The 27,694-nt window shown below is 50.2% G+C and overlaps 2 protein-coding genes across 2 annotated transcripts in view; both read right to left on the bottom strand.

Annotated features, from left to right (window-relative positions):
• The window catches only part of SSC5D (scavenger receptor cysteine rich family member with 5 domains), a 30,000-nt gene extending 6,942 nt beyond the window's left edge, over window positions 1-23,058 (bottom strand). The window contains exons 1-12 of the mRNA XM_004381769.1: window positions 23,034-23,058; window positions 22,543-22,569; window positions 21,919-22,227; window positions 21,264-21,380; window positions 20,946-21,065; window positions 20,032-20,340; window positions 17,157-17,474; window positions 15,442-15,603; window positions 10,835-11,152; window positions 7,027-7,635; window positions 6,624-6,938; window positions 6,243-6,413 (exon numbers count right to left, since the gene is read on the bottom strand). Coding sequence (XP_004381826.1) covers window positions 6,243-6,413; window positions 6,624-6,938; window positions 7,027-7,635; window positions 10,835-11,152; window positions 15,442-15,603; window positions 17,157-17,474; window positions 20,032-20,340; window positions 20,946-21,065; window positions 21,264-21,380; window positions 21,919-22,227; window positions 22,543-22,569; window positions 23,034-23,058 — 2,800 coding nt within the window. The remainder of the gene's footprint in view (window positions 1-6,242; window positions 6,414-6,623; window positions 6,939-7,026; window positions 7,636-10,834; window positions 11,153-15,441; window positions 15,604-17,156; window positions 17,475-20,031; window positions 20,341-20,945; window positions 21,066-21,263; window positions 21,381-21,918; window positions 22,228-22,542; window positions 22,570-23,033) is intronic.
• Window positions 23,059-24,442: 1,384 nt separating this feature from the next.
• On the bottom strand, window positions 24,443-26,720 carry NAT14 (N-acetyltransferase 14 (putative)). The gene is given in 4 exon segments (XM_004381768.2): window positions 24,443-25,255; window positions 26,414-26,562; window positions 26,565-26,699; window positions 26,702-26,720. Coding segments are annotated over 4 exon segments (852 nt in total). The 3' UTR covers window positions 24,443-24,706.
• Window positions 26,721-27,694: the final 974 nt, after the last annotated feature.

Below are 27,694 nucleotides of genomic sequence, written 5' to 3'. Positions count from 1 at the left end.
ATGGGGAATCAGGGGTGGAAAGGAGAAGTGTGCTGTCACAGTATGGGGAGGGCAATTAGAGTCACATAACAATGTACGTATAAATTTTTGTATGGGAAAAAATAAAAAAAAAATTTCAATTCAACAGTTTCTACATGTACAATTTAGTGACATTGATTACATTCTTCAAGTTGTACAACCATTCTCACCCTCCTTTTCTGAGTTGTTCCTTCTCCACTAACGTAAACTTACTGTCCCCTAAGGTTCCTATCTAATCTTTCAAGTTGCTATTGTCAGTTTGATCTCATATAGCTAGATCTTTAAAGAGCATAAAGCTCAAGGCAGACATTCTCTACTAGTTAAGCTAAACTATTGTTTGGTTTAAAGACGACTTCAGAGGATATTTTTCATTTAAGTTTTAAAGATTATCTCAAGGCAGTAGTTTCAAGGGTTCATCCAGCCTCCATGGCTCCAGGAAGTCTAGAGTCCAAGAGAATTTGACATTCTGTTCTGCATTTCCTCCCTTTTGATTAAGATTCTCCTATGGAATCTTTGATCAAAATGTTCAGTAATGGTAACTGGGCACTATCCAGTTCTTCTAGTCTCATGGCAAAGGAGGCAGTTGCTCATGGAGGCAATTAGCCACATATTCCATTTCCTCCTCCTATTCCTGACTCTCCTTCTTCTTCTATTGCTCCAGGTGAATAAAAATCAGTTATTGTGCCTTGGATGGCCACTTGCAAGCTTTTAAGACCCCAAGCACCACACAAAGAACTAGGAGGTAGAACAGAAGTACTAAATACATTTTTAGGGCAATTAACTGGAATGTCCCATGAAACCATGACCTTAAACCTCCAAACCAAGGAACCAAATCTCATGAGGTGTTTGGTTGTACATAAGCAGTCTCAGAAGCTACTCTTTTTTTTTTTTGAGTCGTTGTAAATATCCCTTGAAGTCTTCTTAAAACCTAACAGTAGTTTAGCTTAACTAGTAAAGAATGTCTGCCTTGAGCATTATGCCCTTTTAAGATCTATCTATATGAGATCAAATTGACAATAGCAACTAAAAAGATTAGATAGGAATCTTAGGAGACAGTGAGTTTATGTTAATGTGGGAGGAACAACTCAGAGAAGGAGGGTGAGAATGGTTGCACAGCTAGAAGAATGTAATCAATGTCACTGAATTGTACATGTATAAATTGTTGAATTGAAATGTTTTGCTGTGTATATTCTCAACAACAAAAATAAAATTTTTTAAATGTTGTTTTAATGGATTAGAAAATCCAAATTCCAACTCCATAAACTTCCAGCTTCATCACCTGTACACTCTCCCTAAACTTACACTGTGGTCATTCATTCATTCAACAAACATCTGAAAAGTCTCTACTGAGTCCCAGGTACCGTTCTAGACACCTGGGGCACAAGACCTGTGGTAAGTTGAATAATGTCCTTCCCCTCCAAATATGTCCCTGCACAAATCCCCAGAACCTGTGAACATGTTACTTTACATGGCAAAAGGGACTTTGCAGAGGTGGTTAAGGGTGCGGATCTTCAGATGAGGAGAGTGTCCTCACTTATCTAGGGGGGGCTGATCTAATCACAGAATTTCTTAAAAACCAAAAAATCTTTCTCTGTAGTGAGAGAGAAAGATATGAGGATGAAAGAAGGATCAGAGAGATGCAACATTGCTGACTTTGAAGATGGAGGAAGGAGCCTCACGCCAAGGAATGTGGGTGGCCTCTAGAAGCTGGAAAAGGCAAGGAAAAGGATTCTCCCTTAGAGCCTCCAGAAGGAATGCAGCCCTGCTGACACCTTGAGTTTAGCTCAGTGAGACCCATATCAGACTTGTGACCTACAGAACTGTAAGAGAATGAATTTGTGTTGTTTAAAGCCACTGTTGTTGTTGTTAGGTGTCAAATCAGTTCACACTCATAGCAATCCATGTGACAGAGTAGAACTGCCCCTTAGGGTTTTCTTGGCTGTAATCTTTACAGAAGCAGACTGCCACATCTTTCTCCCTTGGAGTGGCTGGGTGGGTTCCAACCATCAGTCTTTTGGTTGTCAGCCAAGCGCTTAACCGTTGCACCAGCAGGGCACCATTAAACCTACTAACCAAAAAGTTAATGCGCTTATCTGCTAACTGAAAAGTTGGAGGTTCAGGTTCACCCAGAGGCACCTCAGAATAAAGGCCTGGTGATCTACTTCTGAAAAATCAACCACTGAAAAACCCTATGGAGCACAGTTCTACTCTGACACACACGGGGTCATCATGAGTCAAAATAAACTTGGCAGCAACTGATACTGGTACTAGAAAAGCCACTGTTTGTGGTAATTTGTTATGGCAGCAATAGAAAACTAACACAAATCCTTGCTAGAGCTAAAAGTCTAGCAGAAGAGATTCACAACACCCTGGACCAGCAATGCAAATTTCCCACCTCTCGGCCTTTGCTCCTCTGAGAATTCCCTTCCTCCTCATATCTGCCTGTGGACATAATGCCAGCTCCTGCATGAAGCGTTCTCAGATTTTTATTGCTGTTGTTGTTAGGTGTCGTCAAGTTGGTTCCAACTCATAGAAACCCCATGTCCAATAGAACGAAATGTTGCCTGGTGCTGTGCTATCCTCACAATAGTAGGTACATTTAACCCCGTTGTTGCAGCCACTGTGTCAATCCATCTCGTTGAGGGTCTTCCTCTTTTTCGCGAACCCTCTACTTTACCAAGCATGATGTCCTTATTCAGGGACTGGTCCCTCCTAATGCCATGCCCAAAGTAAGCGAGATAAAGTCTCGCCATCCCTGCTTCTAAGGAACATTCTGGCTGTACTTCTCCCAAGACAGACTTGTTCATTCTTCTGGCAGTCTGTGGGATATTCAATATTCTTCACCAACGTCATAATTCAAATGTGTCAATTCTTCTTCAGTCTTTCTTTTTTATTGTCCAGCTTTCCCATGTATATGAGGCAATTGAAAATACCATGGCTTGGGTCAGGCACCTTAGTCATCAAAGTGACATCTTTGCCTGGTTGCACAGTGGTTAAATGCTCAGCTGCTAACCAAAAGGTTGGTGGTTCTAACCCACCAGCCACACTGCAGGGGAAAGATGTAGCAGGCTGCTTCTGTAAAGATTTACAGCCTTGGAAGCCCTTTGGGCAGTTCTGCTCTGTCCTATAGGGTCGCTAAGAGTTGGAATCGACTTGACAGCCTTCCCAGATTGCTCTACTATAAATTATCACTCCTTTCCCTGGGATCCTGCAGCCTGTTTTTCATTTTCAGTAAATAACTCTAACAACCAACATTTTGTGGTTTTAAACAACTTCACACACATTTTGCTCATTGGATTGAGACCTGAGGTCACCCAGCTAATTCTAATCCCTGTGGAGTCACACTTGGAACCCAAAGAGTCTGGCTCCAGAACTCATGCTTGCAACTATTTCAGTATCTATCTGAATGTGCGACATGTGTGTGAAATCATTTAAAACGGATTCCAACTGTGGCTTCTGAGTGAAAGTTCAGCTTCTCTGAGCCTCATTTTTTTCTCCATCAAAAACATGGGTGTTACAAAAGGACAAATATCTTACAATCTCACTTATATGAAATATCTAGAATAGGCAAATGCATAGAGACCAAGTTTTTATTAGTGGTTACCAGTGGCAGAAGGTGGGGAGGGGAACAGGAAACTATTTAGGAAGCAGTGAGTTTCTGTTGATGGTGACAGAAAATTTGGCAAAGATTATTGGTGATGGTTGCACAATACCATTAATGTAATTGATGTCACTAAATTGTACACGTGAGAAAGGTTGAATTGGCAGATGTCGTGTTACATATAATTTTACAGCAATTTTTAAAAAATAGGTCTTAGCAATAGGAGCTATGTCAACGGTTGTTGGAAACGTGCACATAAAGGGTTTATTGTGATGCCGAGCACAGAGAAAATGAGCTCTCCATAACTCTTTCCAACAACCCCAGAGCCCCATTATTTTTTTCAGTGGAAGAAACTGAGGTTTGAAGAGGTAAAGTCATTTGCTCAAGGTTACTTTGCTAATGAGAATCTGAATTCATGTCTGTCTCTTCTCCCACTCTCCCCAACACCGCCCCCTCTCCGCGCCTTCCTCCAAGTCTTCCTAGTATTATGATTGCACGTGTGGTTTTCCTTAGATTTCTCTTGCACAGTTCGTAATTTTACAGTATTGGAGTTCCGTTACTGCCTTCTCCGCCACTAGGAGGATGCAGAAGGTGAGGACCGGGGACCTTCGTCATTGCTGCCCGTGCCCAACCTATGACCGCCTCCGCCACGAGGGGGCGCTATGGAATAGGGAGGCAGGGCTGGGTTGCAAAGAACAAACGCTCTGGAATCCTGGCTGTACATAGCTGGATGGCTTTGAACAAGGAGCACCACCTCTGGGAGCTCCAGGTTCCGATTCTGGAAACTGGGGGTAATGAACCCTAACTTACAACTTGAGTTGCACTGCTAACACACACACAAGTCATGCCACCTCCGGGGCCTGCTCTTTCATTTCCCTTCCCCCATTGCAAGGCAGGCTCCTGAGTGATAGAAGGAACCTACGTGTGTTTGGCTCAGCTTTTATAGTGGGCAAGGGGCCAGGTACCAATTAGAGGCACAGCTCACCAGTGATGTCAGAAAGCTTGAGGTCGATTAACAACTGCCCCTCCCACCCCTCCATTCTCTGCCCAGCCCCTCTCAGGTGAGACTGGCATGCACATGCGTACTGAGTACAAAAAAAAAGGGCAGGAAAAGGCATGTGGGGGTGAAGTTTGTCTGAGGCAAGGAGGAGAAGGTGAAGACAGGCACAGGGGTGCAAGGCGACAGAGACACAAACCAGGACAGTCAGAGATAGCGAGTTGGGAGAGATAGAGAGTGTAACAAGCAGATGGTGAGAGCAGAAATGGCGACACTTGGAGAAGGAAGTAAGACAGCCCCTGAGGGGAAACAAGTGGGAATAGGGAGAGAAAGTGAGACAACCAGAGATAGAAACAGACCAATAAGAGGGGAAAGGAAACAGTGAGAGAAATAAAAGTGAGAGGAAGTGACAAAGAGAGGAGAGAGCAAGTGAGAGAGACAAGAAAGAAAAATGGTGCCAGAAACCAACTCAAAAAAAAAAAAAAATAGATGTTAAGGGTCTCTTAGAGTCAGTGAGAGGAAAAACAAGACGGTGAGAGAAATTGACTAGGGGAAAAATAGTGACAAATAGATGATGAGGGTGTGAAATTGATAGTGAAAGGAAAAACAGAGAGACAGGGAAAAAGATTAAGAAAAATTGACTGAAAAATGGAGATAATGAGAGAGTAAACTCGACAATGAAAGAAATATGAGAAATATGGTGAGTAAAACAAGATAGCAAGAGAAATTGTGGAAAAAAATAGAGAAATTGAGAAATCAAGATGAGTGTGAAAATTGATAATGAAAGAAAAACTCAGAGGGAAACGTATAAAGAGACATTGATGATCAAAAATAGAGTGAGAAATAGAAATGCTGAGTGAAATTGATAACAAAAGAAAAAAATGAAGATGGTGAGAAAAAGATAGCAAGAGAAATTGACTGAAAAAAATAGTGAGCGAGACGATGAACATGAAAATATGATAATGAAAGAAAAAAGAGAAAGCACAGAGGGAAAAAGAGAAATGGATAATGAAAAGAGAGAAAGAGAAATGGACTGTGAAAAATAGAGTAAAAAATAGAGATGATGGTCATGAAAAATTGATAATGAAAGAGAAAAAAAGAGAGAGAAGGAAAGTGCAAGCAACAGAGCTCAAGAAAGAGGAGCAGAGATGGATGAAGGGAGACCCTACCTGCAATGCTGGGATAAAACAGAGTTGAGCCACAAGAATGGGCGGGGTTCCTTTGCTTTGGAGGATGATGACATGGTGACAGAGTGGACCTCAGCCGTGGGGTCTGGGAGGATTTCCACTGAGATTCTGGATGTCAGGGCCCTAGCCAGGAGTATTATGGCCAATTCCCTGTGGGTCCCAGTAGGTTTTCATAAACAGCTCAGAATTTGCTAAACCTGGTTCAATCTCTTAAAGACCCCAGAGGACTGATAATAATTTCCTCTTCTAGGCTCTGGAGGACAATGTTATGGTCAAGCCCATAGAAGGAACATTTTTAGGGTCTCTGGAGCCAAGAAAAACTTGTCCCAGGTCTCTGAGGCCTAGGCCATCTCATTTAGAAAGGTCTTTCCAGAAGCCCTGCAGAGAGGTGGACAGAAGTTTATGAAGACCCCTCCACCACCACAGTCATGCCTCTTACCTGTGTCCGGAAGGTGCCTTGTTGCTGGGGAGGAGGGGGCCCCAGTGCTCCTAGTGGTGCCCCAGGAGAGAGTTAGTCCAGGTGCCCCTGCAGTGGTGGTTCCCTTCGTCAGGTCCTCTCCTGAGGTGGGGTCCCAGGTCCAGGGGGGATAATCCTCATCTTCTGTGTAGCCTTGGGAGGAATTGGGGAAAGGGTTGAGCCCTGTGCTTGGTCTCAGAGGTGCCTGCTGCTGCTTCTCCCTCCCTTTTTAGGTCTCCTAGAGGGATTCTGGATCCCTCAAACCCCTCATGCCCAGTTCTTTAGATCCCACCATGATGTGGCCACCTGACCTAACCACCACCCCTCGAGCCCATGAACTTCACCACCTCCCACCCCTGGTACCAGTGCAGGTGAGCCCCACGTCTTCCTCATGGTCACAGTTGTGCTTCCCCCATGCTCCAGCAGGGCAGTCGCTCAGCGATGCCTCACTGCCCTTGCAGCCCATGTCATCCAACCAGATGGGCCCGGTCCCCGGGCCGTAGTGGGTTTTGCCCACTCGGGGCTGGACCCTTCCACAGCCTAGTTCCCAGCAGGCCACAGCAGCGTCCCGCAGATCCCAGTTGTCATCGCACACTGTCCCCCAGCGTCCAGCATGCCACACTTCTAGCCGGCCAGCACACCGGTTGGGTCCATCGGCCAGACGAACCCAGAAGGGGCCTGCCGGTAGAAGGCCCTCAGGTCAGGAGGAGTCAGCCTCTCCTCCGCCTTCACTCCCCACTCTCCTTTAAGTTCCTGCCACTCTCACCTGATTCCCCAGTGGTGGTGCCAGTGGGGAGTGGGGAGGGGTCTTTGGATGACTCTGGAGATCCCTCTGCTGGGATCTCAGAGGATGGCTCTGTGGAGGCCTGAGGGATCTGCTTGATAGTGGCCTCAGAGGTCATTTCTTGGTGGCCCTGAGTGGTCAGTGTGGCCAAGGTCCTAGAGGTCAGTTCTCGGGAGGCCTGAGGCATCAGCGTTGCTGTGGTATATGAGGTCGATCTGTGGGGGGCCTCAGTGGTCAGCCTTGTGGTAAACTCAGAGGGTGATCTTCGAGAGGCCTCAGTGGTCTTGGTTGTGGTGGTCCGTGAGGTTAGTTCTAGGGGATTTTGTGTGCCCAAGCCCCTGAAGTATTTAGTGGTTGGCATCACAGGAGGTTGAGTGGTTGGTCTTCTTGCATTTTTTGTCACCCACTTCTTAGTATTCTTGGGCATTTTCCCTGGGGCCTTAGCGGTTGTTTTCTCAGGAGCACTAGGAATCAGCCTAGCAGAGGGCTTGGTGGCCAGCTCCCTCGGGAGCCAACCATCCCGATCTCTACCTAGTTCAGGGATCCAGCTCCAGCTGAATGGATCTGAGATGGAGTCCAGGCCAGGGGTCCCTGGAAGGCGGGGTGGGGGATGGGGAGGAAAGACAAGATGGCAGACACAGTGATAAGACCATCGTCCAAGGCCCTTCCCTTTCATCTCTTTCGCCAGTCAACTACCAAGTTCCCATTCATTGATCGATTTATCCATTCATTCATCATAAATATTTATTGAGATCTCCTATGTGCCAGGCATGGTGCTAGACCCTGAGGATACTAGAACAAGCCAAACGAGACACCATCTCCTGTCTTCTTGGCACTAGATGGGACTAACCCGTCCTTTGCTCCCTCACATTCAACCCTTCTTCTCCATCTCCTCCGCCTCTGACTTGAGTTAGGGCCTCACTTCCTGTTTCTCCCCATCAAGTTCTCACCAACCACAAGAGGGACCTGAGAGGTCACTCCCCGGCTTAAAACCCTTCTGTGGAGTGGCCATGTAAGATACAACTATTGGTCTCTACTCATCTGGAGGAAAAGAGGAAGAAGGAAACCAAAGACTCAAAGAAGAAACTAGTCTACAGCACTAATAGTCTGTAGGAACCATGGTGTCATTTACCCTGAGACCAGAAGAACAAGAAGGTACTTGGCTACCACTGCCAACCATTCTGATCAGGGCCACAATAGATGGATTCTAATAGAATGGGAGAAAAATGTGGAACAGAACCTCAAATTCTTTAAAAAAAAAAAAGACTTACTGGATCAGTTGAAACTGGAGGACTCTCTGAGACTACTGCCCTGAGATAGTCTTTAATCCTTGAACCAAAACTAGCCTCTGAGGTCACCTTTTAGCTAAATAACAGATTGGCTCACAAAATAAAGAATATCACCCATGAGTACTGGGCTGCTTAAAAAAAATCATCTATATGAGACCAAAGGGTCAACAATTAATTTAAAACAAAGATGAGCACATAAGGGGGCAGGGAAGCTAGATTAATGGAAGCAGAACAACCAGAACGGAAATAACAATAATGTTCATGCTTTGTGAAGAATGTAACCAACGTCACTGAACAACTTGTGTAGAAATTGTTGAATGGGAACCTAAACTGCTATGGATACCTTCACCAAAAACACAATAAAGTATTGAAAACACAAAAAAAAAAAACCTTCTGTGATTCCCCATCTAGGAGCCCTGGTGGCACAGTGGTTAAGCACTCGGCTGCTAACAGAAAGGTCAGTGGTTCGAACCCACCAGCTGCTTCATGGGAGAAAGATGTGGCAGTCTGCTGGCTGTGAAGATTACAGCCTTGGAAACCCTATGGGGCAGTTCTACTCTGTCATATAGGGTTGTTATGAGTTGGAATCAACTTGATGACTACGGGTTTGGTTTGGATTTGGTGGTTCCCTGTGGCCTTCAGCTTCAAGCAGAACTGTTGACTCCATCCTCTGAGTCAACACTACTCATCTTACATCCTTCTGATGAGTACATGTATGAAGTAAAGGATTAATTCAGCAGGTCTGGGTTATCTAAAACCTGCACATTCCAAAGAAAGGTTTGGCCATTCCCTGGCTCCTGGAACATAAGCTCTAAACCCTTGGAGTATCCTGCCTGATAAGAGTGTCAAGAGTGTCTTTGTTTACCTGAGGCCTTGGGCCATAACAGATAGTCTATGCTATAGTCTATGTGGTTTATGGTAGTGGCCTCGGGCTATCAGCTTGATCTCTAGAGGGGCTGGAGACTGTAAGGTCAGGCACACGGACAGACGGTCAGTCATGCCTACATAACCGAGCCCCAGTAAAAACTCTGGACAATTGGACAACAAGGCGCAGGGGAGCTTCCCTGGTTGGCAATACTCGATGTGTGTTGTCACACATCATTGCAGGGAGAAGTACCATATTTTTATGCAAATAACACAGCCTTCTGCATTTGTTTGCTGTCTGTGCTCCCCCAACCCCACCCCAGGCACCCTCAAAAGCGCCACCATGCCAATCCTCTTCCACATGTCACTTTAAAAAAAATAGCAGTGCTTAGGAAAATACCTCTCAGGAGGAGGGCTCAGCTGGCAAACAAATGCAGAAGGCACATGTCATTTGCATAAAAATATGGGTAAGTGCTGTCTGCACAACTCCACTGGGAGATAACAACGGGGAGCTCAGGCCCAGTGTCTCCCAGACCTTGCCCCATGTGCCTCTTCCCTTTGCTGATTTTAATCTGTGTCCTTTTGCTATAATAAACGATAACCATGCGTATAACGGCTCTTCTGAGTTCTGTGAGTCCTTCTAGTGAATCACTGAACCTGAGGATGGTTCTCTTGAACTATAACATGGCACACAGATTTGCGATGAATTCCTTGTGCATCTCTTTTCCTCAGTGAGCTGTGAGCTTCTCAAAGGCAAGAACCATTCTGAGGACCCAGCCCTTATCTCAGTATCTGGCACCTCATAATGCTGTTTTTGGGTGCTGTTGAGTCAATTCCAATGCATAGCAACTCCATGTGACAGAGTAGAACTGCCCCATAGGGTTTTCTAGGCTGTAATCTTTACAGGAGCAGATTGTCAGGTCTTTTCTCCCACAGAGCCACTAGGTGGGTTTGAACCACCAACCTTTCGGATAGCAACTGAGTGCTTAACCATGTGCCACCAGGGCTCCTTGCAATTATTAAAAAAACCCACTGCTGTCAAGTCAATTCTGACTCAAAGTGACCATATAGGACAGAGTAGAACTTCCCCATAGGGTTTCCAAGGAGAGGCTGGTGGATTAGAACTGCCAACCTTTTGGTTAACTGCCAAGTTCTTAACCACTGCACCACCAGCTCTTCTCAATAAATGTTGGCAAGTGAACAAACAAGCAAACACATTGTCTGACTTAATTTTAACTGGCCCTCACTTTGGCTTCTATCCCTCTCCAAATGCCCCTACGTCTGCTTCCTTTCATCTTAGTGAGGATAGCACTCCCTTTCCATCTTTGTGGGAGACTTGTTTGATTCCTGAGAGGAGGAAGGAACTTCTCTGGGTGGGAGTCCTAGCTCTGCCACTTACTTATTGTGTGACCTTGGGCAAGTTCCTTAACCTCTCTATGCCTCAGCGTCTTCATCAGTAAAATGGGCATAACGTCCAGCCACCTAGACTTACTATGAGATTTGAATGCAGCCACATACGTGAAAGCACCCAGCGTAGGGCTGGGGCATAGGAGGTGTTCAATCGATGTTAATAGCAATGCTGTTTCCCACCCCCTCCTCCAGGAAGCCCCATTGGTGAGTGGGGAGGGCCTCCTTACCAGTGCAGGTGACTCCAACATCCTCATTGTGAGCACAGTTGTGCTTCCCCCAGGGAGCAGCAGGACAGTTGGAGAGTGAAGCCTCAGTCCCCACACAGGCCACATCATCCAGCCAGATGGGGCCTGCACCCCAGCCAAAACGACCAGCAGGGGGGTCTGGCTGCCGACCCGTTCCGCAACCCAGCTCCCGGCAGACCACTGCTGAGTCCCTCAGGTCCCAGCTGTCATCACACACCGTCCCCCATCGTCCTGCGTGCCACACCTCCAGACGGCCTGAGCATCTGCTGGGTCCAGCCACCAGGCGCAGGTGGGGTGACCCTGGGGCAGGAGAGACCCCAAGAACAAGAGAGTCAGAGAAGCCATCCAGCCCTCTGACTTTTATTTACTTATTTATTTTAAGTTGGTAAAATATGTATAACAAAAAAATTTACCATTTTAACCATTTTTCAGTGTATAACTAAATGACATTAATTACATTCACCATATTGTGCAAAAACCACCACTATCTATTTCCAAAAGTTTTTTGTCACCCCAGATTGAAACTCAGTACCTCTTAAGCAACAACTTCCTGTTCCCTCCTCCCCCCAGGTCCCGGCAACCACTAATCTACTTGCTGTCTCTGTGAATTTGCCTATTCTAGATATTTCATGTAAGTGGGACCATACAATATGTGGCCTTTTGTGTCTAGTTCATTTCACTTAGCATAATGTTTTTAAGGCTCATCCATGTCATAGCATATATCAGGACTTCATTTTTCTTATGGCTGCATAATAGTCCATTGTATGTATATACCACATTTTGTTTATCCATTTTTCCGTTGATGGACGCTTGGGTTTTTTCTACCTTTTGGCTACTGTGCATAACACTGCTATGAACATTGGTGCACAAGTATAGCCCTCTGTGTCTTCATCCACCTTTTCCTTCATCTTCCTTTCAACTCCTCCATCCATTCATCTAGGCTTTCCTTCATTCACTCATCCTTCCTTGGGGACAGCAAGCATTTACTGAGGCTTTTTCTGTGCCATCGTCTGCATTAGGTGCAAGGGATAAAGAGGCACACTGTAATGGTTCTTCAAAGAGTTAGACACTGGATTACCGTGTTGTTGTTAAGTGCAACACCCCCATGTACAACAGAACGAAACATTGCCCGGTCCTGCACCATCCTCACAATCGTTGCTGTGTTGGAGCCCATTGTTGGAGCCACTTTGTCAATCCATCTCATTGAGGGTCTTCCTCTTTTTCACTGACCTTCTGCTTTACCAAGCATGATATGTCCTTATCCAGGAACTGGTCCCTCCTGATAATACATCCAAAGTATATGAGATAAAATCTTGCCATCCTCGCTTCTAAGGAGCATTCTGGCTGTACTTCTTCCAAGACAGATTTGTTTGTTCTTCCAGTAGTCTGTGGTATATTCAACATTCTTCACCAACGTCATAATCCAAAGACATTCAATTCTTTTTTGGTCTTCCTTATTCACGGTCCAGTTTCTCATGCATATGAAGCAACTGACAATACCATGCCTTGGGTCAAGTGCACTTTAGTCCTCAAACTGATATCTTCGCTTTTTAACTCTTTAAAGAGGTCTTTTGCATTACATGTGCCCAGTGTAATACGTCGTTTGATTTCTTGATTGCTGTTTCCATGGGCATTGATTGTGGATTCAAGTAAAATGAAATCCTTGATAATTTCAATATTTTCCCATTTATCATGATGTTGCTTACTGGTCCAGTTGTGAGGATTTTTGTTTTCTTTATGTTGAGGTGTAATCCATACTGAAGGCCATAGTCTTTGATCTTCATTAGTAAGTGCTTCAAGTCCTCTTCACTTTAAACAAACAAGTTGGTGTCATCTGCATATCACAGGTTGTTAATGAGTCTTCCTCCAATCCTGATGCCCCATTCTTCTTCATCTAGTCCAGCTTCTCTGATTATTTGCTCAGCATACAGATTGAATAAGTATGTTGAAAGGATACAACCCTGACACACACCTTCCCCGATTTTAAACGAGTATCCCCTTGTTCTGTTCAAAGGACTGCCTCTTGGTCTATGTACAGGTTCCACATGAGCACAATTAAGTGTTCTGGAATCCCCATTCTTTGCAGTGTTATCCATAATTTGTTATGATCCACACAGTTGAATGCCTTTGCATAGTCAATAAAATGCGGGTAAACATCTTTCTGGTATTCTCTGCTTTCAGCCAAGATCCATCTGACATCAGCAATGAAGGACCCAGCAATTCCACTCCTGCGTATAGACCCAAGAGACTTGAAAGCAGAGACTCAAGAAAATACTTGTACACCAATGTTCATAGCAGCACTATTCACAATAGCCAAAAAGTGGAAACAACTCAAATGCCCATTAACAAATGAATGGATAAAAAAATCCTGGTATATCCATGTGATGGAATATTATTCAGCCATGAAAAGGAATGAAGTACTGATTACATGTTATAACATGGATGAACCTCAGAAACGTTATGCTAACTGAAAGAAGCCAGTCACAAAAGACCACATATTGTATGATTACATTTATATGAAATATATAAAAAAGAAAAAAAGAAAAAACCATTGCTGTTGAGTTGATCCTGACTCATAGTGACTCTATAGGACAGAGTAGAATGACCCCCATAGGGTTTCCAAGGCTGTAATATTTACAGAAATAGATTGCCACATCTTCCTCCTGCGGAACAACTGGTGGGTTTGAACCACCGACCTTTAGGTTAGCAGCCAAGTGCTTAACCACTGTGCCACCAGGGCTCCTTTGTGAAATATCTAGAATTGGGAAATCCATAGAGAGAATAAATGTTAGCTATTATCATTACTATTATTGGAGTTCCTGGGTGGTGCAAATGGTTAATACACTTGACCGCTAACCAAAAGTTGGAGGTTCAAGACCACCCAGAGGCACCTCAGAAGAAAGTCCTGGTGATCTACCTTCAAAAAATCAGCCAATGAAAACCCTATGGGGCACAGCTCTACTCTGACACACACGGGATCACCATAAGTCAGAATCAACTCAACGGTTTTATTTATTATTATTATTACTATTATTTTAAAAGGGGGGGGAGAAGCCTCCAGTAGTATTAACCACAGTGTTAACAATTCCCCACTTGTGTTCAGCCATTTCCAACTTTGTAAAGATAATCATTGCTTTCAATGGGTTGATAACAATGAGTATCAACCATTGTGGATCTAGTCCTTTGAATACTCGTGGGAAGGAGGGCAGGCAAGCACGATGATCCCTGTTATATAAAGAACCAGGTGCGTAAGAAAGTAGAGGGTTGCCTTCAGCTGGGCTGTCACTCAGAGCGAGACAGAGTACCCTGTACAGGATCCCATGGCCAGCCAGAGTGAGATGGGAAGCCAGAAGCTCAGTCCATCATCCTTTCTCCCATCTAGGACCAGCGACATAATTTGCGGAGCCCAGTGAAAATGTTGGGCAACCTTCAAAAAGTATTAAGAATTAGGAAACAAAAAAGGACTAGTTGAGACTGGAGGTCTACCTAAGACTATAACCCTGAGATACTCTTCAAACCTTGGGGCAAAACTAGTGCCTGAGGTCACCTTTTAGCTAAATAACAGATTGACTCACAAAATAAAGAATATCACCTGTGAGTACTGTGCTTCTTTAAAAAATCATCTATATGAAACCAAAGAGTCAACAATTACTATAAAACAAAGATGAGAATGTAAGGCGGAAAGGAAACTAGATTAATGGAAACAGAACAATCAGAACAGAAATAATGAGAATGTTCACGCATCGTGAAGAATGTAACCAATGTGACTGAACAACTTGTATAGAAATTGTTGAATGGGAACCTAAACTGCTGTGAATACCTTCACCAAAAACACAATAAAATATTATTTAAAAAATCAGAATTAAAAAAAAGTATTAAGAATTTCAACAGGATAAAGGAGGGAGGAAATGGAGCTACATAGGAGCAAAGTTTTTGTACACTGTTAAAATTAAGTTGGTATTAATCAAAACTAGAGTGCTTTAGGTAAGAAGCTAATTGTAATTCCCGGGGCAACCATGAACAAAACAATTTAAAAATATATAATGAAAGACCAAAAAGGGAATTAAAATGGCACTCTAGAAAATATGTATTTAACATAGAAAAAAATCAGAGGTAAAAGAATAGAGGAATAAGAAAAAAGAAAAGAATTTCAAGATGGCAACCGAAAAAAAAACCAAACCCATTACCATCGAGTCAATTCTCACTCATGGCAACCTCATGTGTTACAGAGTAGAACGGTGCTCCATACATGGGGTTTTCTTGGCTATAATCTTTACAGAAGCAGATGGCCAGGTCTTTCTTCCACAGCACTGCCAGGTGGGTTTGAACGGTCAACCTTTAGGTTAGTAGTCGAGCACAAACCATTTGTGCCACCCAGGGATCTTAAGATGGTGACAGCAGAGCCTTACAGCAAGCCCAGGGCCCTTCTGAGCATGGGGCCCTGTACTCCTATCCTTCACCATTCTCTTTGCAAGACGGTCCCCGATGACAGTCTCCGAGCAAGAAGAAAGGGAACCTGGGGTGGGGCAGTGGGAGGGAGGAATCCGAAGTTAGGACCCTGTTTTCTTGGGGACCAGGAAGACACTTACCGGCTGCTGGTCCGGGCTCAGGAGGGGTAGTAGGGGAGGATGCAGGGGGTGAGATGCCAGTTGTCCACGGGGTCTGGGTCACCGTGTGGGGCAGAGCCCTGGAGGTTAAATTGTTGTTGCCCACTGCTGGGGTTGTGGGGGGGACATAGCCAAGGGGCATGCCTGGGACAGAGATGAGAAGTGATTATCACACACCCCCATGCTGCTGCCTTAGGCTCCCCACATCCTCCATCCCAGAGCCTGCACCCTTACTCCTTCACCCCCTCCATCTTCCCCCCTCCTCATCTCTCAGCTGCTCATACTCAGGGGTCCAGTCCTGCTAAACCTCCTCCCCAGATATAGCCCAAGCCTCCCACGTCCCTGGTCTGGGGAGAGGAGGGTGGGAAGGGAGAGAGAGAGAGGAGAGAGGAGAGTTGGGTTAAGGGTAAGAGAGAAGAGAGGAGGTGACATTATGCAGAGAAGATGGGCTTCCAATGGCAAGGGGGAGGCAGGGCCAAAGAGGAGAGGGTTGATGGAGGGCAGGTGTACTGGGTTGAATAGCTGTGTCGTCGTTGGGTACCATCAAGTTGATTCAGACTCATGGCGACCCTAAGTGACAGAGTAGAATTGTCCCATAGGGTTTTCTTGGCTATGATCTTTACAGAAGCAGATCACCAGGTCTTCCGTCCACGGAGCGGCTGGTGGGTTCAAACTGCTGACCTTTCAGTTAGCAGCCGAGCACTTAACCATTTGCACCATCATGTCTACTCAGAACCTTTGAATGTGGCCTTATTTGGAAATAAGGTCTTTGCAGATGTAGTTAGTTAAGGTGAGGTCATACTGGAGTAGGGTGGGCCCTAACTCAATGACTGGTGTCCCAGTAAGAAGAGGGAAATGTGGACACACACTCAGAGAGAAGAGGACCATGTAAAAACAGAGGCAGAGATTGGAGTGATGCGTCTACAAGTGAAGGAGCGCCAAGGATTGCAGGAAACCACAGGAAGCTGGAAGAGCGAAGGAGGGATCTTCCCTCGAAGATCCTTCCCTTGGTCCTGCCAACACCCTGACTCAAACTTCTAGCTTCCAGAAATGTGAGAGAATACATTTGTTTTTTCAAGCTGCCCAGTTTGTGGTAATTTGTTACGGCAGCCCCAGGAAAGGAATACAGCAGGGTTCTTCTACCTCAGCACTATTGACATATGTTAAGGACCCGTGGTGATGTAGTGGTTAAGCGTTCAGCTGCCAACCAAAAGTTCAGTGGTTTGAACTCACCAGCTGCTCTGCAGAAGAAAGATGTGGCAGTCTGCTTCCATAAAGATAACAGCCTCAGAAATCCTTTGGGGCAGTTCTACTCTGTCCTACAGGGTTGCTATGAGTCAGAATCGACTCCACGGCAATGGGTTTGCTTTTGGTTTTGGTTTAATTCGTTGTGGTGGCTCTCCTGTGCATTGTAGGATGTTGAGCAGCATCCCTGATCACTACCCACGAGATGGCAGTAGCAGACCCCTCCCCAGTTGGGCAACCCGAAATATCTCTAGATACTGTCAAATGTCCTCTGGGGAGGGGGCAGAATTGCCCCCATTGAGAACCACCAATGAGGACGAAGTTTCATGGAGAAGGAGCAGATGGAAGAATGGGAGGTTTTGGCAGAGGGAGCAAAGGACATGTTGGGTATGCATTAAGAAAAGGCACAAGTTCTGCCCCTACTGGCCCCTGTACTCCTGGGGCCTCCTCACCATCACACACAGCCCCGGCGTCTTCCCGGTGGTGACAGTCATGCTGGCTCCAGGCCCGGGCAGGGCAAAATCTCAAGGCCGTCTCATTGCCTCGACACCGAAGGTCATCCAGGAGGATGGGCCCAGCCCCCTCCCCAAAGAAGGCACCTCCGGGGGCAGCCAGCGCAGCCCCGCACCCCAGCTCCCGGCAGGCAACCGCAGCATCGCGCAGGTCCCAGGCGTCATCACACACTGTCCCCCAGCGCCCAGCGTGCCACACCTCCAGTCGGCCTGCACAGCCGTGGGGGCCGTCGGCAAGGCGCAGCCGGGGTGCTGGTCCTGGATGTGGGGGTCCGAGGAAAAACAGAGAGAAAGACAGGAGACAAAGATGTGCAAGCATTTACTAAACATCGCAGAGAGTGCTTCATCCCCAAGATGATGCCAGAAAGCAGACATTACATCTTCAGTTTGCAAGTGAGCCAAAGGCCTGATTCTACCTCGGGGCCAGCCTCTTCCTCCATCCCCCATGTCCCTGCCTCCCAGGAGTGAGTGCTGGGAGCCCTGGCCAGTGCCCCTCCTTCCTGATTCTCTGCAGTCCTCAACTGGGCTCCCCACTCAGCCCCTCACCTCTCAGCTCCCTGCTATACCTTCCCCAGTTCTACAGAGTGGATGGGGGTTCCCAACCTCATCACCATTGACATCTGGGGCCCTCCTGTGCATTGTAGGATGTTGAGCAGCATCCTGAGTTGGGACAATCAAAAATGTCTCTTGTTGTTGTTTGCCTTAGAGTCCACCCAACTTATGGCGCTGCCAAATATCCCGTTGTTGTTGTTAGGTACCGTGGAATCGGCTCCAAATCATAGCGGCCCTATCAATAACAGAATGGAACATTGCCCGGTCCTGTGCCATCCTCACAATCATTGCTATGTTTGAGCCCATTCTTGCCGCCATCTCTTGAGGGTCTTCCTCTTTTCTTCTGACCCTTTAGTTTACCAAGCATGATGTCCTTGTCGTGGGATTGGTCCCTCCTGATAACATGCCCAAAGTAAACAAGATGAAGTATTCCCATCCTCGCTTTTAAGGAGCTGGCCTTCCTCCAAGACAGATTGGTTTGTTCTTCTGGCAGTCCATGGGTGGAAGTGGGGTGGGGGTGGGGAGGCAGGCAAAATCTCCCCCGTTGAAAACGACTGGTCTAGATATTAACCCTTTGTTGGTTTTAGGGTATATTTCCGTTGGACCTTTCTTGGGTAAGAGTTGGGTTATTGGGGAGTGTGGAATCTATCTCTACCTCAAACACATGGGGGGCAAAATCGTCCCCAGTTTAGAAACACTGCCCTAGAACAGAATTTCAAATTCTCACGGACTCCGGACTTTTTGGAGCCATGGAAGCTGGATGAACCCCCAAAACTATTGCCCTGAGATAATCTTTAAACCTTAAACCAAAAATATCCCCTGAAGTCTTCTTTAAACCAAACAGTAGTTTAGCTTAACTAGTAAAGAATGTCTGCCTTGAGCATTGTGCTCTTTTAAGAACTATCTATAAGGGATCAAACTGACAACAGTAACTGGAAAGATTAGATAGGAACCTTAGGGGGGCAGTGAGTTTATGTTAATGACGTGGGAACAACTCAGAAAAGGAGGGTGAGAATGGTTGCACAACTTGAAGAATGTAATCAATGTCACTGAATTGTACATGCAGAAAACTGTTGAAGTATGTTTTGCTGTGTATATTCTTAAAAAAAAAGAACCACTACTCTAGAGAAAAGAACAGAACTAAAGGGCAATTGAAGTGGAGTTCCCAAGTGCTAGGTCCGGTCCCCAGGGGGCTGCAGGCAAACAGGAAGCACTTGCATAAGTCAACTATTTGAGTCAGTTGGTAATCAAGCAGAAGAGGAAAACTGACATCGACCTGAGTACCTACTGTGTACTTGGCAGACACACCTATATTTGAGTTTCAGCTCAGCCCATGTATAAATGAAGAAGAGATATCTCTCCCTTACAGGGTTGCCATGAGAATTAAATAAGATGTTGGTAAAGCACCAAGCTTCAGCAAAGATATCAATAAGGTTTGAGTCTCCCTGACAATTTAACCCTCTCCTCTCTGAAGACTTGATTTGTTAGTTGCTGTCACTTCTGCTCTGCTTCTCGGCAACCTCATGTACAACAGAGCGAAACATCTGGTCCTGCGCTATCATCATGATCATTGGTATGTTTGAGTCCATGGTTGCGGCTATCGTATCAATCCATCTCATTGACGTTGCAGCTACAAGCCAAGGAATGTCTGTAGCTACCAGAAGCTGGGAGACAGACATGGAACAGATTCTCCCTCAAAGCCTCAGGAAGAGTCAACACTGCTGATACCCTGATCTCAAATTCCCAGCCTCCAGAACTGTAAGATGATAGATTTCTGTTCTTTAGAGCCACCCACTTTGTGGTATTTTGTTACAGCAGCTGCAGGAGACTAATATGTGCAGCCCAGTCAAGGGGCAGAGGGCAGACAGGGCTCCTCCAAACGCCACCGCCTTGCAGGCAGGGACTCGGCTCAGGGATTCTTGGCCCCATTGCATAGTTGGGAAAACTGAGGCTTGGAGGTTGGTCCCTGGCCAGACCACTGGACAGGGCTGAGAGTAGACCCCATGCTTCAAACTCTTGCTCCTTTCATTTCCCCAAGAGGGGGATGAGGAGAAAGGGAGTTGGACAGCAAGTGAGGGGTCCTTGGCCCCAGGGGTCACCTGAACAGGCAATGGTTCCTGGCCCCAGGGGTCCATGCACAGATGAGGGGTCCCTGGCAGGAGGAGGAGGGACAAAGCTGGGATCCAAGCCCTTTGCAGCTTCCTGGAGACGGGAAGAAGGTTGGGGCCTGGGGTTGTCCTTGAGGATCCCCACCCCGACGTACCAGTGCAGACCAGCCCTGCGTCCTCGCTGTGGTCACAGTTGCTCCGACCCCAGGGGCTGCGAGGACAGTCACGGAGGGCCTGCTCTCCACCTCCACACCCCACGTCGTCCATCCACACCGGCCCTGAGCCTGGGCCGAATCGGGCACCTCCAGGGGCAGCCAGTGCCCCCCCACAGCCCAGCTCCCGGCAGGCCACAGCAGCATCCCGCAGGTCCCAGCCATCGTCACACACTGTTCCCCAGCGTCCTGCGTGCCACACCTCCAGCCTGCCCACACAGCCGTGGGTACCTGAGACCAGCCGCAGCCGTTCTAGGGGACAGAGGGATGGGTGGAAAGGGGACAGTGAGGAGCATAGGGACTGTAGGGGATCGGGGGATGGGGAGAGAGTGAGGGGGCAGTGAGGAGGACAATGAGGGACCTGGGGGGGACAGGTAAGGGCCTAGGGGATAGGGAGGGACCTCAAGGGGACAGGGAGGGGACTGGGGGGATAGTGAGGGGCCTGGGGGACAGGGAGGGGTCTGGGGGATAGTGAGGGACTCAGAAGGACAATGAGGGGCCTCAGGGGACAATAAGGGGCCTGGGAGTTTTGTCTGACCGCAGTTTGGGATAAGCACATTCAACCTCCTCATTTCTCATCTGGGGAAACTGAGGCCCAGAGGGGGCAGTGGCTTGTCCAGTGACAGAATCAGGTCCCACATGAGACCTGCCCATAAAGGAGAGAGAACGAGGAATGGGGGGAAGTACCTGGGTGCCAGGAATCAGACACTTAGGTCGTTTGACCAGGAATGAATGCTGGGCGGGTCGTGGGGAGAAGGGGAGATAGGGGTGGACCTCCTGAATCCCCAAAGGGTGCCAGAGGCTGGCCAAGGGCGTCCTGGCACCCAGCTTGGAGGGCAGGGTCTGCAGGGTCTTACCTTGGCGGGGGGCCCCAGTGGTCAGCACAGGAGCCCTGGTGGACTTGGCCTGCTTGGGTGGCCGGGGGCTCTTCTTCCGGGAGCCACCACTGTTCTGGGGGCTCCCTACCGGCTGGGGGGCTAGGAGAGGAGATAGCCAGGAGGTCAGGAGCTCAAGCTTCCATCCACCTGGGGAACAGGGCTATGCTTCCTCAGGCTCCAGGTATAGTCAGGGGGTCCTGATGGGCACATGGAGGACTTCCTGGAGCTGGGAGGAGACCATCCATATGAGGCCAGGAGAGCACAGGGCTGGGCTAATCAGTGAGTGCTAGGGCTCACCAGAAGTCGTGGGGGGCACCTCAGACCCCAGGCTGAACTCCCTGGACAGCCCCAGCCACAGGTCCCCATCCACAATGGGGGCTGACTCGTCCCTGGAATTTGCCGCCACGCGCTGGCCTACAAAAAGAACAGAAACTGTGAGGGCGAGGGGGCAGTAAAGAGGGCACAGTGTCTCTGAGATAGCAGTGGGGGCTGGGACACCCGATACCTTGTCCTCCAGGGCTCTAAAGCCAGCACATATAAAGTGGGGATCCCTGAAGGAAGTAGTGGCTTTTGAGAGGGTTAGAGATTGGAGGTCTGGACTCCTGGACCCTCAGAGTTACTGGGGCTGAGGACTTAGGTCCCTGGGTCATCTCTGAAGGAGATGGAGAACAGGCTGCCCCAAACAAGGACCAGGGACCACTCACCTGTGCAGATGACCCCTAGGCCAGGGACCCCACACCTGTGCAGATAACCCTTGGGCCAGGGATCCCTCACCTGCACAGATGACACCTGGGGCAAGGGACCCCTCACCTGCACAGATGACACCTGGGCAAGGGACCCCTCACCTGGCAGACGATGGCTAGGGCCAGGGACTCATCACCTGTCAGATAATCCCTGGGCCAGGAACTCCTCACCTGGCAGATGACATTTGGGGCCAGGGAGCCCTCCTCACCTGCACAGACAACGCCTGCATCCTCCTCGTGAGAGCAGATGTGAGCCTTCCAGCCACGGTGGGGGCACAGGCCCAGCTGTCCCTCGCTGCCCCGGCAGGCCAGTTCGCTGAGCCACACTGGCCCCGCGCCCTCCCCAAAGAAGGCGCCGCCGGGGGCAGCCAGCGCTCCCCCACAGCCCAGCTCCCGGCAGGCCACAGCGGCATCCCGCAGGTCCCAGCCGTCATCACACACCGTCCCCCAGCGCCCTGCATGCCACACCTCCAGCCGGCCAGCGCACTCGTGGGGGCCATCTGCCAGGCGCAGCCGCTCTGGGGACAGAGGGGAGGCTCTGACCCCGGGGGAGGAGCACCCCCGAGGCCCTGGGGCTGGATGAGGGCAGGGGCTGCAGGGGGACAATTGGAAGGCCAGCCAGCCACTGGCAGACCCAGACACCTGGGCACTCAGGAGAGGGGTAGGGAGAGGTTAGACACCTGGGCCCCTGTGGGGAGTGGTTGCCAGGAGGGCCAGTTGGTAGGTCACACGGGGATGGGGGTGGCCAGGGTTGCGGTGGAGGACGAAGTGAAGCCGATAGGGCAGGATGGGAGCTCAGTGAGAACAGATGGCAGAAGAGTTTGGGGACTTACCAACAGCCTGGATCCCCATTAGAGCGGCTGCAAGAGGTTTGATGGATGAGAAAGAGTGAGGGGTAGACCTCACCCAAGGGGGGTCTTTTCTGCATTGCGAGACTTTTGTTGGGAATACCCCAACATGTGCATGCACACACACACGCACACACACACACACGGAGTCCTCACACCTTGGACCCCGAACCCCACTCTGGGATCAGAGTCAGGTCCTGGCGCCTGAAATCAGGGCTGGGGACCAGGTCCTTTGTGTTCCCCTAGGGGGTTGGCTGAGGGTCACATGGCTGGCTGGGTGGTCCTCACCCCAGGGTCAGGGCTCAGGGGAGGGGCCGGGTCCCTTGGGTCCCCAGGAGGGAGAGACTGGGCATCCCAAAGGATAGGTCCTGAAGGGACTGGGGTCCTGGAAGTCTGAGTCCCTAAACTTGATGATGAAAGGGTCAGAGGGCAGGGACGCAGGACCCCTGAGTCCCCCAGGAGGACAGGTCACTCACCGAGGAGGCAGGCCAGGACCCACATGTTTGCAGAGGCCGGGGCAGGGACGGGGTGAAAAGAGGGTGTGGGGGGAAGGAGGAGGAGGCAGCCACAGGAGGGAAGTGACTTGGAGGCGCCCTGGACCCGGGGAGGAGCAGGCAGGGGCTGGACACTCTTCCACAAGGAAGAGAGAGGCTGTGAGGAGGAGGCAGGGGACAGCAGGGGGGCAGGGAGGGGGTTGGCCAGCGGCTGGGGTGTGGGGAGGAGGAGGGTGGCTGGCAGGCGGGCTGGCGGGAGGGACGGAGGGAGGGTGTCCAAGCTGCAAACACCCACACAGGAGCCAGCCAGGCTTTAGACCAGCGATGACCTGGGCTTAGAGACATGGGGTGGCAGGCTGTAGGCAGGGCCAGCACAGAGGTGGATGTAGGAGGCCAGCACAGATGGGGAGCCCCCTCCTGCCTCCTTTCTTGTCCAGCCTGGGAAGATGGTCAGACCCCAGTGAAGGGGATGAAGGTTGGGCCAGGTACATCTGGGTGCAGCGAGAAGGCTTGCAGCCAGACACCAGGAAGAACTTCTGGGATTAGGAAAGGAAACTGAGGAAGTCCCCTCCTCCCTGCCCCCTACTCCTCGTACATTTGAATGCAAAATCCCCACTCCCAAATATGTGGGGAGGAGCAGTTGAATATAGGTAGCCCCAACGGTTGAGAAATGGGAAGTGGGGGGGTATGGGGAGACCTCGGTTTTGGTCAAGGTTTGAGTAGGGGGAGTGAGAACTCCACATATTCACACACATTCAGACATATACACACACACACTCTGGCTCTCTCTTTCTCTGCACCAGGCAGCTGTGAGGCGGAAAAAATTCGGTAATAGGACTTGTGAGTCAGAAGGGCTGGCAGGGACTGGGCCGCTGTGAGCTCATTGCCTCCCCTTCTCTTGGTCCAGCCCCCCCCCCCCCCCCCAACAACAATTCATGTCAACTTGGGGAAGGAGGAGCCAGACAGAAGGGGTGGGGGGGATCCGGAGACAGACTGGAAAAGGCATCAGAGACAGAGTGGGGCACACAGCAGTTTCGGGCTTTATTAACAAATGAGTGTAAAAAACCATATGGGTCTGGAGGGAAGCATGGCGGGGACGCTACCCACCGCTCTCAGCTCTTGAGAGCTTCCCAGACAGGCCAACCCTGGCAGCACCCCCCAACCCATCCCCACCGGGCTCCCCTACATACAGACAGCCCTCCCCTGCCAAGGCTCTGCTCACCCCCATGGACCTTCCCCACCCACTCTGTAGCCCCGTCCCCTCCAATCACAGGCATCAAAACCTACCCCATGCTCAGGGAGCCCCCATTTAAGCACGCCCCTGCTGCTAAACCTCACTCTTGAGGGGCATACCTGCTCAGCCTCCCCTCCCAATATCTCTCCCAGGCCTGTAGCACAGATGGTGGCGGGGGTGGATTTCTCAGTGCAGACTGGATCTGAGGCAGAGGGTTGGACAGTCTGACCTTTGGTGGTCCCCCGAGAGAGAGCCAGGAGGGGGAAGAGAGATTCTACTCTGAGACGTTCACACACTACCAAAGTCCAAACACTACCCACACTGGGCAGTGGACAGAGTAGAGTGAACATGCCTGGCGCACAGCAGATGCTCACTAAATGCTGGTTTCCCACCCAGACCCAGATCGCTTTGGGCAGGGGAGTCACAGTTCTTTGCTGAACTCCCGCACCAGCATGTAGCCCATGCAGCCCCAGCCTCCCTCGGCCTGGTACCCACAACCCTCCAACATCCCTGCCACCCCCCAGGCAGCCACAGCCACTGGGACCACAAGACGGGCCCGAGGCTCACCCATGCCCCCTGCCCAGGCACGGGCTCGGGCCTCGGCGAAGGCCAGCAGCCTTCTGCCCACGCCACGGCGGCGGTGCCAGCGGGAAACGGAGAGGCGGGTGACCCGGGCCCCATCCCCTGCGTTTGTGCCAGGTGCTAGCGCCAGGACACCGCACACATCGCCTGAGCCACGCACAGCCACCCAGGGGCCCCCCAGGCCGCCCGGCGGGGGCAGTGAGCCCCACCGGGCCCTGAGGCCCAGCTTCACCGCGGCCACGGCCAGGAACACAGGCAGGAGGAGGGCCAGTGCGAAGGAGGCCAGCACGAAGCGCAGACCGCTGCTGGCTGCTGCCAGGAGGAGCAGAGCTGGGGGCCGTGTCAGGGCATGTAGGGCCACGCGGTTTTCCGTGTCCTTCACGCCAGCCTGCAGGCAGGATGGGGGCAGTCAGGGGCAGAGCTTCCTTCATCCATCACGCCAGGGCCTTTGCGGGCACCAGGGACTAGGAAAGGGGAGCCAGCCCTTCCTGGGGCAAGGAGCTTAAAAATGAGGGAAGACAGCGTGATGAGGGGCCTGTGGGAGAGGGACAAGCAGGGGCATGGATCTCATCTGCTATAGTCACCAGTGAACAGTCTGACATGCTGGGTGTTGAATGAGTGAGTCAACGAGCAGAGAGTGAGTGAGTTAATGAATGAGCAAATGAATGAATGAATGAATGCACAAATGAATGAATGAATGCATGAATCAGTGACTGAATGAGTAAATGTGTGAAAATGAGCAAATGTGTGAAAATGAATAAATGTATGAATGCATGAATGGATAGATGGCTGTGTGATGAATGAATGAATGGGTAAAGGGATGAATGCATGAATGAGGATGAATTAAGAGTGAGTGAATGAGTGAACTGATGTGTGGATAAATGAGTGGGAGAATGAATGAGTGGCTGGGTGAATAAATGAATGAATGCATGAATGAGTGGGTGGATGAATGAATGCACAAATGAATCAATGTGCAAATGAATGAATGAATGCATGAGTGAGTGGATTAGTGAATGAGCTCATCAATGAATGAGCTCATAAATGAATGAATGAGCAAATGAATGAATACATGAGTTAGGAGCCACGGCACCCACTCAGCCTAGGGGCAAGACTGAGGCTCTGGGAAGTGACCCTGGAAGGCAGAGAGGATTCTGGGAGGGGATCATATGCCAGGCAGAGAGGACCCACAACTGTCCCAGGCTGCAGTGGGGCCGTGTGTGGGAAGGCTGGGAGGTCCTGAGTGCCCTGCTGGGGCGCGGGGCTGTGCTTTGACAAGACCCAGTGCGTTCTGGGCGGCATGTAGGGCAATAGACTCTTAGCAAAGAGGCCGCGCTGCAATCTGGCCCCACATCCTCCTTGCTCCTGGTGGCTAGGCCTTGGGTGTGGGGAAGGCACTCGAGAGAGAAAGGGCCCAGCTATGAAGTAAGCGAGGAGGATAAGACCCCCCACCTCCAGGGGTCCCAGAGGCTCAGGCTGCAGGACGAGGGGTGGCAGATCCCCCTTCCACACCGGCCTGGGAGCATAGGACCCACCGGCGGCCTCTCACCTTCAGCATCTCCAGCACCAGAGGCTTCTCGTCCTCCCTCATCTCCCTCACCGACAGGTGGCCGGGGGCCATGGCCGCCCCCAGGCCTGGGCCCTGCGCCACCGAGGGAGCAGGCGTGCACCTGAGGAACACAAGGCGGTCAGCGGGAGCGGCGCCCCTCTCCACTCTCCGTTCACTTCAAAGCCCCCGCCTCCTCCAAGGACGAGAATCGAGAATCGTTTCATTAGTGATCCAGGTCCGGACCCCGAGGCTCCACCACTTAGAGTCTGGGCCCCGAGAGAGGCATGCGGCAGGTCAGGCTTCCCATCTACCCAGTGACCTTTCTAAAGTTCCAGGTATCCCGGCCCCACCCCCGAAGTACTCAGCAATCTGCCCCTAAACGCCCCGTGAACACCCACACCTCGCACCCCGGGGCGCCCTGTCGGATGCCAGGGCCGCCCTGGGGGACCCAGCCAGGGACTGGACCACGTCCCCCCGGCCAGCGCCTAGCAGCGCCCGTGCAGCTGCGCAGGAGCGAGCACCTGCCAAGGGCCTCTGCAGGGTCGCTGCGATCTTTTGACAGGCTGGGGGGAGCAGGGTCGGGAAGGGGTCGCCGGCGGAAGTGACGTAACTCGTGGAGTGCGGAGGGGTAGCGGGTGGCGCCTGACTTGGCCTTAGCAACGGTTGCCAAGCGTCCGGGCAGGCAGGGTGCGGGAGTCCCGGGGGTAGAGGGACAGCGTCAGCGAGCGGTGATCCTGCCGGGGGGTTGGCCTCTCAGGTTCCCGGAGAAGGAGCAATCGGGAGATGGGCCTGAACGCTGGCCGGGGCCTGCCGGGGTCGGCGAGATGAGATAGAGTGAGGGCGGGGAGCGCTACTCACGAGGCCCGCAGAGGGTGAGCGCACGCTCACTTCGCGACGTTCCCTAGTTGCTAGGCAACCTAAGCGCTGTGTGCGAGTGTGTGATGCGCGCGAAAGATTGCCTTTGGCGCGGGGGCCTTCGCAGAAGGGGCCAGGGTCGCAGTCAGCATCCAGGCCGCGGGCGCCGACCCTTCCCATGCCCAGGGCCCTCAGCCTGGGCGTCTGGCCTTGCGATCCCTTAGGGCAGAGGCAGGGTGACTTACAAGTGACATAACCAGGTTTCAGACTCTAACCTTCCCCGTATAGTTATCAATATGTCCCTTTTCTAAGGACAGGGAAATTGAGCCCCACATAGAAGTGACTGGCCCCAAGCCGCAAAGCCAGTCACCTGCAGACCAGGAGAGTCCGAGCTCGCAGGCTGCCCCTTTCTCCTCCTCCTCCTCC

The sequence above is a fragment of the Trichechus manatus genome, unplaced genomic scaffold (genome assembly GCF_000243295.1).
Source record: "Trichechus manatus latirostris isolate Lorelei unplaced genomic scaffold, TriManLat1.0 scaffold00087, whole genome shotgun sequence".
NCBI classification, from domain to species: domain Eukaryota; kingdom Metazoa; phylum Chordata; class Mammalia; order Sirenia; family Trichechidae; genus Trichechus; species Trichechus manatus.
The sequence above is the reverse complement of the archived record's forward strand: the minus strand, read 5'-3'. Positions and strand labels throughout refer to the sequence as shown.